Here is a 14,120-nt window from a genome sequence, read left to right on the forward strand (position 1 = left end):
TCCCCCCATACTTTGCGTGAAGAAGTTATAGACAGACAAGGGAAGAGCTCCACTTCTGCACTTGTGGTCAAGGTTAAGACCCTATTCTGAGCTAAGGAAAAGCCCTTCTCCCTCTGGCTGAACCATGTGTAGAATGTGTAAGTACTTGATGTCAGAGAATGTGAATATGAGTCTCCTGCCCAGGAACAATTCTGGGGAGGATGGTGGAGGGCTGTTTTGTCTGAGAACTTTCAGGTTTCAGATAAAGAAAAAAAAATGTAAACTGGAAACATCAGTATTCTTCCCAAATCAAAAGTCTGTCTCTATGGTGTGGAAAAGATATCAATTGCTGTATCTACAGGCTGAAGTCATTCTGAATCAAACTCTCTCCTGCCCTTGGGAACAAGCATATTGGTCTCTGTTCCTGTTTGCAGACACTATACATAGGAATAATAACAAATTCGGTTTAAAATGTTTTCAAAACTGAACACCCTCTTTCCACTGACTTACTGCTTACAGATAAAGCATGAATGAAAACAGTGGGTTTAAGCCAGAAATGCCCAAAGCAAGAAAGTGATTAAGAAACCAATATTTACTCATCTCACTGAGGTAAGGACAGTTGCAAAATTTGCTGATAAGGCTAGTGCTACTCAAGGTTTAGGTAGGCACACATATAATAAGACATAAAGTAAATGGACGCCACAGCCAGTCAGAAGGACATTATCACTGCTGTTCTTCAAAGAGATGTTTGTGTCCCTACCTCCTTCCTGTCACCAGCACTTTAGATTGCTCTGTGACTGCAAAGAGGAGACATGATAAAGGATAAAACAAGAGTAATTGTCTAAGCACCATAGTATTATTTAACTTAACAACAGACGAAGGCCCCTCTGCAGCTTCTTCCCACATCTCTGCTGCACCCTGACTTAAGTCAGAGCAAAGGGAAATGGTTTCTTATCGCCAGGCCCAGATGGCGACCTTACAAGGCTCTAAATACTGAGAGACATGCCAGTCATTCTCCACCACATATCATACCCCAAGGAAAGCAAGACCAACTGTAAAATACACAATTAATCCATCCCAAAGTAAAAAGAACTGCTCTCTAGACTAAAAGGCAAAACAAAACTCAAACCCTCCTTGCACAAGAACTTCCAAATATTTCAAACCGATGGCATCAATTAAATGTGTATTTCTTATGCCAAGTAAAGGGAACCCACTCACCCATAAGCCACGCCAGCGATGGTGCACTTCTTAAACTGCATCACGTTGCACGTCAGGGTCCCAGTTTTGTCAGAAAATATGTATTTAACCTATGAACAAGTTTAAAGTCCTAATTAATATTTCAGGTTTTTTTTTTAAAAAAATTTAAAAATGTTCCTCTTGGTGTCTTATGCATATCAGGCAAGAGTCCTACCTATGGGAAGAAAATGTATTTAAATTATACTTTCTTTAAAAGTCAACTTTGTTCTACTGTGGGGGTATAATGACAGCTAGAATTGCTTCTAGTACATTCTTTAAGAATCAGTTCAGCTCTTTTAGTATTTTAGTGATCAATTGTTTTGTATATGGGTATTAATGTGCACTAGAAAAACTAGAGTCAGAGAGAAATCTGCTTCAGGATAATCTGAATTTTTACAGAAAGTTTCACTGCTATTTTCAAACACAGACAGTACTAAGACCTAGCCAGTATTTTTTAAAATAACAAGAAATTCTACGGTTGGCAAGAGCTTGTGCAGTTAACTTCAGACACCATCTAAATTGGTAAGGAACAATATAATCTGTTCTAAATGCAATTTGAATAGTTTGCGTTGGAAAGTGGAGGAAGAGAAAACAAAATTTTTTTTTCAGTTAGCACCTATAAATGGTTCACATACACACACACACACACTCACACACACACACAGTCACATGTCACCTAAGGATGCTTCAGCTGGTGAAGGATGCACGTATGATGTGGACACTACAAGACTATATCGCTTGCCTGCTGAGGTCATAGCTGTGTGCCTTTTATGATGCTTACATAATGATGACATCTCCTGACAATACACTGTTCAGAACAATCCTTGGTAGGTGATGCAAGACTGTATACATTAATAAAGTCTCAGTTATAAATCTAATCTGAATTCCTATTTGACTAGATTCATACAACTTAAAACTTTTCCTTCATTCTGGATGAAAGTCCTATAACTCAAAAACAGCCAATATTTTCATCAGACTGCCTGCTAAGAAACACACCTAGCCTTTGCACAGTATCTCACCTTGAAAGAAAAAATCTGTTTACTGTTTGAAAATTTCGCTATGAAATATGACCACCGTACATCAGGCACTAGCAAATGCATTTACGTGGATTATTCAAACAAGGGAAAATGAAGAGCTGCTACGTCCTCTGAAGTCACCACACAAGGCAGAAATTCTACCAACTCTCACTTGTGATCCAGCTGTGCCAGTAAGAGCTTACCTGGCCGAGTTCCTCATTCAGATTAGATGTCCGGGCCATTGCCGCAGTGTCTGTGGGCTCATAGTGCATGTCAAGATCCTACAAAGAAGGAGTGACACCCTTGAACACAAGGGGCTGGGGGACGGGGTCAGCAAAAGAAATCATTTTGTTTTCTTCACGTTTCACAAGTCTCCACTGGACTGCTGAGCTCTGCGTAGCCACTCTAGTTCCTTGCTGTCTGGACATGATTCTATGTGGCCGACCTGAGAAGTATCCAGTGGGGAATGGTTCGCTTTCATTGGAATGGGAAGGAACGGCAGTGAGAGCTTGCTGTGGAGTCAGATAGTCCACTTACTTCCATCTTCATTCTCAGCAAACTTAACCTCGTGCTGGGGTTAAGTTATGCAATACCCATGAAGGGCTCCCTAGAGCGATGCGAAGTGACTGTTCAGGGGTGCTTTCATACAGTTAGCTCTTCAAGCAATGGGAAAAGCTATCTCGAGTGACCACATCTGGCTGAACTTCCCAGGCTAAGTTTCTTTTAATACAGATACTTGACAGTCAACCGAGAAAGGTATAATTTTATATTTCTTTGAACTTGCCTTGCACCCAGGGACCATGAGGTCTGACCCCATCATCCAACCCCAATATGTGAGAGTTTTTACAGTAGAATATTGCCTATTAATGAATTGGGACTGTGGCTCATTGGGTTTCACACCTCTCCTGTCTCTGTTTCTGGAGCAGGCTTTTGGGTTTACATGTCATGTTGGAAGACAGACATTTGCCAAGTGAGTTGTGTTGAGAGAGGAGAAGAGAGGGCTCACACAGATCAGTCTGGAAACCACATGAAACACAGACCAGCTAGAGGAGAGGACGGGGTCTGAGTCAGGAGGGTCAGGCATGACAGAAGAACAGGCACGAGAGGACAGCCGAGGGTAAACATCACAAAGCTATCATCCAGAAATCCATACTGTATAACAAGACAACCGGCCAGAACCAGAATCCAGGAGACAGTTATTGATCTCATTTTCACCCAAGGAGAAAGCGGGCTTGTCAGGGTCATCACAAAGTCTCTGCTGGTTAAGAGGATGGTTAAGAAGCAAGAGCCTGCCAGGCTAACTCAACATTACCATTATATATTTGAAACCAATTCTACTTTTTGAAAATCCACATAAAAAATAAGGACTTGAGTAGCCATTTGATCGTCACAGCACATTCACCTAATTATTTATATGAATGAGAGCCCCTCATTAACTTTAATTTATCTGCATATATAGCTCAATTCTCTGGCACACGTTCCCTGTGTGAAGTGAACTATGCCTGCTGCTCATTTTAAATGACTAAACTACACTGATCTTTTCCCAAGCACAAGAAAGAGGCTGACATTTTAGCAAGATCACTCACCACAGGGAGACAATGAACAGGTGCAAGCGTATCTTTGGTTATATTTTTAAACTACTGATACTGCTCACATCCAAAGCTTTAAGATGAGTTTGGAACATAAAAAGTGAAATCAAAATTTCTCAAAAAATTCAACTTTTTGGCAAATAATGCCTGAAAATATAATTTACACAAATCCATTAATTTTAACTAAGATAAAATGGAAAGAACAAAACAATATTTGATGGAAAAAAATATAGAAACCGGATGTTTAATACATCTCTCCAATATTAAAATCATCAATATAATAATTCAAAAAGGAAACCCATGCACGCCAAAATCATTTACGGAGTTGAAAATGAGCTAGATGGATGAGCAAATCCCTCAGCCATGGTGGCAGAAACACAGTTACGTGCTTGATTGCTTAGAAAACTCTGCCTCTAAACAGGTTCTTGAGCTGCACAAACACATGAGACTAAGCATCTTGTTAGTGTCCAGAAACGAAGGTCCATGAAGTCAGGTGACTGGACAGAGCTGCTTACGTAGTAAATTATGACACTGCTTCTACAAGACGAATTTTTGGTTCCAAACACATGGGGTCTCCTTCCTCTACAGACACTGTGTGTTCACAACAGGCTTCCTGAACTAGACATCGGTTTTCCTCAGGATGTCTGCTGTCATCAATTTGCCTGACTCTGAGCAGACCGTGTCAAAATTATATGAGGCTTAAAAACTACCATCACAGAGTCATCAAAAAGGACATACAGTTAAGACTTAAATTTTTTTTTAACCTCCACAAATCAAAAGATCCTAGTAGATTAAATTTTTAAAAAGGACAAAATACATACTTAGGAAGACGACATATAATATAAATTCATATTTACCCAATTTATGAAGTATGCCTGGGTAAATTTTACCACTTCTAATGTAACCAACAAGCTGATGGGAATGAGGTTGTTGAAAAGGATAATGAAAGTCAAGAAGTTCAGCCCGAAATTACTAGCGCCACCATCTGTTGAAGAGAAGGGAGAACATCATTTATAACTTTTTACGTCTGCAGTGAGAAAACCCGAACATCGCAAGAATTTCCTATATTACACAGCTAGGCAAACTGAGGAAGACTTTGCTAATAACACTCTCAAACCTCTCCTTCAGTGCAGAATCAAAGTTCCATCATCCCTTTCTCTAGGGTCCCACATGAAAGACTGAACCAACTTCTGACTGACAATAATCTATCTATACCTGATATGTGTAGATGGTAAATAATACAGTATAATAACTACTTACACAGCATATACTTTGCATCATGCATATTAAGTAATCTGGATATGACTCACAGTACATGACAGAATACACACAGTACAAATACTGGGCCATTTCAAAGAAAGGCTTGGGCATCTGTCAGGTTATAGTCTTTTCCTGGTGTCCTAGAATCAGTTCCAATGCTACAGAGAGACAGCTGTACTTGTATTCAGCATGTTAACCTATTAAACTCTCCACAGTGCTATTAAAAAGTGCAAGAAACCCGGCATGGCGCCTTTAATCCCAGCAGTAGGGAGACAGAGGCAGGTGGCTCTCTTGAGTTGGAGGCCAGCCTGGTCTAAAGAGTGAGTTTCAGGACATCTAAGGCTATACAGAGAAACCCCATTCTGTTCTGGCGGGGGCAGGGGAGCGTGGTGGCACGCGGCATATGTGGATGAAAGATGAGTGCTCTAGCTATTGGTATAGCACATCCTGTTCCAATAAGGAAGTTCAGAGATATCAGGAGGGCTGAAGGTTTGTAAATGCAAAGTTTCAATTGGGCGGAAGACTTCTATGTAAATTCTTTAAAGCATTTTCAAAGCATGGTTCCAAAGCAGACACAATAGCAACTAGAACGATCCAAGTTGTAAGAACACTTCTTATTTTTCCAGTACTGAGCTGTATCCTTAGCTACAGGAACATTATTCATGTGTAGGTAAATTAGCCTCCTAAGTATAACTTCTTCTTCCTCAATAAGGAAAATAAAACAGGGAAGCCTAATATAGTGTAAGGAATATACACAAACAAATTGATTGAAGTAATAACATTTTTTCCATGCTGAAATAATAAATCAATAACTATAAAATAACTTGGAATAGCTGCAAAGCTAACTAAATGTAATAAAAAAGTTAGATAAATGTAATAAAAACAGCTTTAAAAATCTGTTTTTTGTTTTTTTTCCTGTAAGACTACTGCAATTTGTTTTCACACTTTGGGGAAATTATTTACTGACTAAGTATTCATCACAAGGAAATGCAAACTCATTTCCTAGAAATACCCAGAGGGGATATATTAATATGAGAACAGCAAGGGAATACATATTCCAGACGGAAGTGATTAAGACCACTCTCCCTGGAATAAAATAAACATTTACATAAAATTTCTTTTACTGAGTTCAAAGGAAAGCACATTTAAAGGAAGAAAAGAAAGAAAGGAAGGAAGGAGGGTAGGAAGAAAGAACATTCAAACATTTTTAAAGCATATAAATTATGCTTTCATAATATATTCAGTACTCATAATTTTCTCCATACATCATCTCCTTTCGTGAGTTTAACTGCCACATTTAATATATATTAGAGGGCAGTTTTTATTTCGTGTATCATGTTAATGGTTATATTTATAAAGCATTTTATACTACTATGGAATGGAGGTATGTTTTTAAGTATTTTGAAGTTTTGAGAACCTAAATTTTACTCACTTTCCCTGGAAATCTATTAAAAAATGAAGAGAAGACTTCCAGTTATCCTAGCCACAAGTTTTCTTTTCAGGAACAAGAGGACATTCCTCAAACTAAGTTAAGATTGATGGCGAAGCAAATGTCTATTTAACTCAAAGGGAAAGAATAAGGAAGTCATTGCTCACAGTGTAGATGGAGGTACCAGTCTTTCCCAGAATGCCTTCGATTCCAAATTGCCGAGCCCACAGAACAGATAAGAGACATGGCAATTAAGATGCAAAATAAAATCAGAATCTGTACATTTGTAATCCGTTCCACATTGGAGAGTTTAAGTGGCGGGCTTGTGGAATTCTGTAAAACAAAACAAAACAGAACAAATGGTAAAAATTGCACAGTTCAGCATTGCTTACTTAGTATTCGATGAGGCCGACAAAGTCACAACTAGCACTTGGGCTTGAGCTGTAAACTTTTCCAAACATATGACAAGTACAATAAGGTGCCCACGGCTGCCACCTCTTTTTCTTACCATGTACACCTTTTTCTGGGCTGTAAAATAATGAGAGAAAGGGGAGGCTAACATTCATTTTGCAGGGAGGTTAAGATATACTTGTCTACTTAAGCAAACAAGATCTTTCCATAGCATCTACTCCCTGCCTTTGCTTACAAAAGAGGCCAAGAAAAAAGGCCCATGGCTCTGCAAACATCTCAACATCCAAAGGTTCTCTGGTGCCGCTCGGCAACTGTTCTACTGGACGCAGCAGTAGTTCAAATCAAATCATCTATGATCGGTAACAGCAGCTGCAGCAGCAGGCTGGCTTAGGAAGCAGAGGCAGGAGGACCGTGGAGCAAGCCTGACCTATGCAGCAGAGGACAAGGAAGGCTTCTCTGCTCTATGTGATGATTCAGTAGTTATGCCAGATCTGTGCTAACCGAGCATCCTCAGGACAGAAAAGGAAATCCCTCATGGCAAATATAAGTGAAGAATGATAAATTTGATAGCACCACCAGGGTAGGAGCCCTACCAACCATCTCACATGGATTGACAGCAACGTCATACCTGTATGATGTACAAGAACACTGCTCCTTAGAGTGGAACTCCTATTATTTCAAAGTGCGTTTCCTATAATTGCTACACTACTGAATGCAGATAGTATTACAATGTAGAGATGAAGCCCCCATGGATGTATAGAAACATCTGGACAATAGATGGCAAAAACAGTCTTGTACGGAATGTCATGGGGGGGGGATGGTTGTTTAATTTATACTTTTCTTTAAATTTTATGAAAAAACTCCAAGTTTAAAATTTGATCATTGCATTATAATAAAAGCATAAAATAAATACTTTAATGCAGACACTGGTACACAGACCACTTGAACTGAGCACTAGCAGTTGGAAAACACACACCACCATTGGGCATTCTTGCATCATGTGATCTTGGGAGAAGCTTCTCAGTGTTCCCATGTGTAGAGAGCTCTTCACACAGAGAAGGAATTTCAAGATCTCGTTTACCTTGTTCCCAATATGGATGTGTGGTATAAGGCTAAGCGATATCTGGCGGCTGATCTGCTCTGTTTGGGCCAAGGGCACCAAGAACAACGAATTATGCCTTTCCAAAAGAGTTAGCCTGAAAAGGTTTCATAGATAAAAGTCCCACCTGCATCAGTTTGGTGTCATGTCCAGTGTAGACGACTATCCCATGGACCCACTGAGTATTTCTTAACTGAGCACCTCGAAGAAGAATCTGGTCTGCTCCCAGGGGGACAGTGCTGTGACAGAGTGTATTAGCATTAGAAATGACATTGTCCAAGATGCCCAAGAAATGCACAGCCATCACAGTTACCAAAGTTTCTACCATGAACACTTTATTTTTGGAAAGGAAGCAATTTTTTTTCTACCAACAATGATAATTTTCCAATATAACTGTTGGGAAGACATTGGTTTTGTCCTTAAGACCAGACAGGCCATTTCCTATATAGCTTTACTCTCCCTGGGGGACTACAAGTATCCCCCAAATATTTCAAAGCTGAAGCTCCAACCCCCAACGGTGATGACATTTGTAGTCGTACCTCTACCAGGCTATGAGTTTTAGGTAAATTCAGGAGGGTGAAGCACTCTGATGCGATTAGTGCCCTAACAAGACACCAGAGAGCCTTCTTTGTCACATAAATACACACAGAGAAGACGTGTTTGGCCAGATGCAAAGATGGCCTTCATCAGAGTCCAGTCATGCGGGATAATTTCCATTACCCAGATGGGAAGAAAAACAAATTTCTACTGATAAAACTATCAGGTTCTATCATCAAGGCAGTCAGAGCAACCCAATATACTATCTCAAATAGCAAGCGGTGCTTGCGGATGCAACAGCTGATCTCACATATGATTTTTCCTAAGTTAGTAAGTTGACTTAAGTTTATGTAAAGTTTGGAACTGGTGGAGCTAAGATATCTGTCCCCACCCTCTCAATAAACAAACACAAACACAATTTTAAATTACAGACAACTTTGTACACAATCAGGGCTCAAAAAGAGCACACAGTAAAATAAACCCAAAGCTCACTCTGCATTCTGGCACTATCATCCCCTTTCTGAAATCAGGGCCTAGACCTAAACCTTACAGTATTCATCTTACAGGATTAATGTCAGTTTCCCAAGCAATACAAACACATTTCCCATAAATGGTAATTATTTTGAAGCCATTTGCTTCCAAGACTTTAAATCACATTTTCATGAATAAGGCCCAGGTTGGTTTGTGTGTATCCTCTAAGGCTAACCAAGGAGCATGTTATTGGGTGCGATATATAAACTTGAACAATGACTCATGAGTACCAAGGCACTATTGCAGATGTGCCCTGAGTCAGTCAATGGAAATGGAAGATGCAAAGTTGAATGGGTCAAAGATTCTTAATAACCACGATGGTTTTCATTTAACAAGAAAGTTAAATGTAAAAAAAAAAAAAAAGTCCGATATGAAGAAAATATCTTAAAACTTCTAGGAAAAGAAGGAAAGCATTTTTAATGGAAGTCTATAAAAAATATAGGATTTGTCATTTAGAAAAGGCCATGGAGCTGAAGGAACTCTGTTTCTGTGGGTTTAGGTGGTTGAGTCAGCTTCTGAGGATAGAGATAGTTTGGGCATTGGAGTTTCTTTCAGGAAATATACTCTCCAGGCTCAGTGGAATCAATCCGGACGTGTGGGTTAGAACAGCCCCTGCGGGAGTCCTCAGGAAACAGTATTTCATCCCCCATCACTTACATCCAACAGCAGCCCTTAGAGCCTTTGGGGATGGGAATGAAACTGAGACCGTTGTGTGAAATAATATAAATGCCTGAAGACTGGTTATTATGTATGAAAAAGAGGTTTAATTTTGAGTCAATCTGCAGTTATCACAATGGAGGCTGGATTGCCAGTATATAAACCCTGCAGGAGACAAAACCATATTGAAACCACAAAACTCTCTTGTATGTATGTCAATATTTGGAGTACACTTCAGGATTGGGGTGGTGGTGGGGGCTTTGAGGCTAAAGCAGGTTCCACAAAGTCCTCGAGAAGCTGATGGATTTTGCTCTAGGGTATAAGTACACCCACCAATTTTCACCTATCTGACTGGGCTCAGCATCACAGCCGACATACATTTGTCCTTTCCACTGCCTCACACCGTACCTGTTCCTCTTGGAGCACCGGCCTCACCCATTCATTTTGACCTTTCTGATAAAATTAAGCATATTATAAAATTCCAGTCCCTTAAATCTTGGCACTATCATGTAAAGTTTTCTTCATGGCATGGATTTGCTTGGCACCAATTTAATGAGAAGTTGGTTAAGGAATGGAAGCTGGCCAGTTAAAAAAAAAATGTCAGACTTGAGAAATGATACTTGTCCAAATGGCCAGATTTATCATTAGTCTATAACCAGATGTTCAAGGAAAGATTACTTTGAAAATTCTAGAATTCACATTTACCTCAAAGATCATAGGAAGTTTTGGGGGATGAGGTAAGTGCCTACCACCTCAGGGTATGTGTCATGTGCCATTTACTTAGTATCTTATTCATATTCTAATAGTGAGAACATTGACAACATTCCTCTAGGCTGTTGGACCAGAACATCTAGCTGACGCTTACCTGGCCACCACACCTATCTCTAGACAACATCTACTGTGTAGAGGAGGTAGGGCAAAGAGGGAAAGAATGAAGACAGGAAACAGAAGTGGGGCAGCACACACCCCATCTGTCTTGCGTAGTTCTGCCTGAATTCTTTGCCTTGTATTGTAAACCTCCTGGATAAAGAAGCCTAAGCTTGCTATAGTCAATTCTTCTCCATGATGTCAGGTTCACCCTTATCAGGCTCACCCTGCTCTAATCAAGGGCCATGATCTCTACTCAATAAACCAAAATGCTCGTGATCAGCTACATTGCAATTGGTCATGGGTGACAGCTGACCCAACTTTGTACCTCTCCTTCTTCTTGGAAGTTTCTTTACTCTTTCTTGGTTTTTATCCCATGAACTTGATCTTTAATCCCTGTTCTTCTCTCAGTCTTCCAATGCTAGACAGTCCTTGGGTCTTTTGATTTTCCTGTTTATATTCAATTTCAATGATTTTTCCAGCCCCAGTGAGGAGTTTAAATATCTACGTGAACTACTATCAAAGTTGAAAGTTATATTTTTGGTTTTTGAAGACAGGGTCTCTCTGTAGCTTTGGAGCCTGTCCTGAAACTAGCTCTTGCAGACCAGGCTGGCCTCGAACTCACATAGATCTGACTGCTCCTGCCTCTTGAGTGCTGGAATTAAAGGCCACTATTGCTGGCCAGATATATTCAAATGCTGCTTGGGCACAATAAACTTATTAAGTCCAAAACTAAAGATGATATTTCCCCTCCATAACTCACTCATGGATCCCAAGTTTGCTCAGAAACCCTATAATACCCTACACAGCCTTTTGCGATCTGGCCCATCTGTTGGCTTTCACTTTAATTTCTCTTCTTCTAATCACAGTGATTCACACTATTTATTCTGTTCCGAATCATCTACTTCAGATATTCAAGTGATTAACCTCCTAACCTCCTGATTAGGAGGTGATCTGAACAATCACCATTGCTCAAATGCCACCTAAAGGAGGCTGACTTCAATCACCCCGAGAGATTCCCTCCTAAGGAAATTTCCTTACCAACAGATTTCCTCACCTCTTGTCCTAGGCTGTATCTCCTGAAGGCTCTATTGTTTTTTAATTAATAAAGGAAAAAAATTTTCTTATTTATTCCTTTATTTCTGTTTGCCCTTTATTTACTTTACTACAAGAAAGTAAGCTTACAAAATCCTATATATTTACATATTGAAATGCAATCTTTAATATTGTGGCACTTAGAATATTGGTTTCTTGAGAAGGGGTGGTTAAGTCTTGAAATTTCTGCACTCATGGGGCTGGGGAGATGGCTTACTGTGCAATCATGATGACCTAGTTCAATTTTCAGAACTCATATTAAAAAAAAAGCCAGGTACTCGTTTGGTGTGTGTTTATAATTCCAACACTGGGACTGGCAGACAGGAACATCCCTGAAGCTTCTACCCAGCCACATAGCTCACCAGCCAATCAATTGATGAGCTCACACCAGTGCAAGACCCTGGATCAGAAGACAAAAGTGGCTGGCTCCTGAGGAACGACAGCTGAGGTTGACCTGAGGTCTCTTCGTGCACACTTTTCACACAGGTGCAGTGCGCACAGGCACACACACACACACGCACACATGAGTTATGGTCTTGTGACTGGGACTGAAACCTTACAAAGGATGCCTGAGGGTCTCCACCATGCCAGGACTCAGGGTGCAATACTTCCTTATCAGCCACCAAATTTGGTGCCTTGATCTTCCTATGGGTAGTGGATTCTGTTGCTCATAAATTTTTGAATTTTAAGTAATTTTGTTGGAGTGGATGAATCAGTGAAAACACACAAGCAAAGGTATTTATCTGATTTGCTCATTGTGGCTTGTGTAATATTTGTAAATTGTCTTGATTATCAGGTACATATGAAATTCTAATTGAATGAGTAAGAGTGGTAATAAGGAAGTTGTAGGAATGATGGGAATCAGGTAACAAATAACAGTGACTTTAATGATAGTATGGCCTAGAAAAAAGCATATAGAGTTATACAACAGAGTCAGACAAAAGAGATAAAAAAAAATAACCAGTTGTGGTACAGTCTGAACTCCTCGAGGTGTCCTGAGATCATAGGAATGGACCATGGTATTGGGCATTGGAAAGTTCATGGCAAGAATCTCAGTCAAAGAACCAGTCACAGGCTATTTAACCATCGAAGAATATTCCAGAATCCTGGAACATCACTGACAACATCTAACTGCCAGACCGGCAGGAACATGGGAAGGTCCTGGACTATGTTACACGAGTGTGGCGGGATTCAGCCTCCTTCCAGAGGGATGTGAGTCAGAAAACAGACATGCTTAAAACGAAGGTGGGAAGTGAGTATTTACAGTGAGAGCAGAGGAAAACCGTACGGGCTACAGGATTACACGGTGAAAGTGAGTTTACCTACCCATGTCCATCCAGCCTTATGTTCCCAACAAAATCATAGAGATGTCTGTTTGGGCTTTCACACTCGATTCTGCCGGAAATTCTCATCAAACTGTCAATGTCCTTGATGTCCGATGTTGCTGGTAAGCCCTGTTGGAATATTTTAAGACAGAGTATTTTACTTAAGTATGGTGGGGGCACTCTCCAAGGTCTTACAGACAAGGAATGTCACTATTTTTCAAGTAATTCCCTGTCTTTTTATACAGTACTATCAAACTATAATATATCCTTATCAGTGTGAGCATGGACCTTTAGTAGAAAATAATGTAACTTCTGTGGAAGTTCTAAAGTACCCAGTGTACCAAGTAAAAATCAATATTTGCCGCTGTAAACTCTCTGTATTTTAAAGATAGAGTCTAATGAAAGGGACGAAACACAGGCACAGTCTGTTCAAGAGAGCAGTTTGTCCATCCTTCCTCCTTCTCCTCTTGCTCCACCTTGAGAGGGAGAACGTCTGAGCAGTCCTTCACCCAGCTGGAGGTAACAGGCACTGAGAACATCCACTCAGCCATCTGATTTCAGTTCCCTCACGATGTCCAGTTCTACCACAATCCAAACACACCATTACTGTGATTCAGCAAGAAGTCAGTGTTACATATTTTAATCCCACCTCCCTCAAAGCTTTAAAAACAAAATCTCACAGTTGTTCTGTGCAACTTTTCATAGAATGAAAAGCAAATTAGAAATATAAAGTAATTCAAATCCCCAAGATAAATGCTTCTGAAGAGCAATGTAAATTTTGGCTTGTAAGTGTGGCAAACCCAGTGCTAACTGGGGGGCTAAGAAAAACAAATTAACATGCCAAAGAGCTTAGAACACTGGATGGTAGTGGCACTTATCTTTCATCCCAGCACTCACAGAAGCAGGTGGATCTCTGTGAGTTTGAAGCCAGCCTGGTCTATATGATGAGTGCAGGCCAATCAGGCACACTTGTATGCATTCTCTCTCTCTCTCTCTCTCTCTCTCTCTCTCTCTCTCTCTCTCTCTCTCTCACACACACACACACACACACACACAGAGAGACACAAACAAGCATTAAGAACTGCTACT

General features: G+C 40.1%; 1 protein-coding gene across 3 annotated transcripts in view; it reads right to left on the reverse strand.

The window, feature by feature from the left end:
- Atp8a1 (ATPase phospholipid transporting 8A1) overlaps positions 1–14,120 on the reverse strand; it is a 208,311-nt gene that overhangs the window by 132,419 nt on the left and 61,772 nt on the right. For all 3 annotated transcript variants that reach the window (XM_057771254.1, XM_057771256.1, XM_057771255.1), the window contains exons 9-14: positions 13,033–13,160; positions 8,147–8,258; positions 6,677–6,842; positions 4,678–4,805; positions 2,435–2,512; positions 1,198–1,286 (exon numbers count right to left, since the gene is read on the reverse strand). In XM_057771254.1, the coding sequence (XP_057627237.1) occupies positions 1,198–1,286; positions 2,435–2,512; positions 4,678–4,805; positions 6,677–6,842; positions 8,147–8,258; positions 13,033–13,160 (701 nt within the window). The remainder of the gene's footprint in view (positions 1–1,197; positions 1,287–2,434; positions 2,513–4,677; positions 4,806–6,676; positions 6,843–8,146; positions 8,259–13,032; positions 13,161–14,120) is intronic.

This window comes from Chionomys nivalis, chromosome 6 (genome assembly GCF_950005125.1).
Source record: "Chionomys nivalis chromosome 6, mChiNiv1.1, whole genome shotgun sequence".
Classification (NCBI taxonomy): domain Eukaryota; kingdom Metazoa; phylum Chordata; class Mammalia; order Rodentia; family Cricetidae; genus Chionomys; species Chionomys nivalis.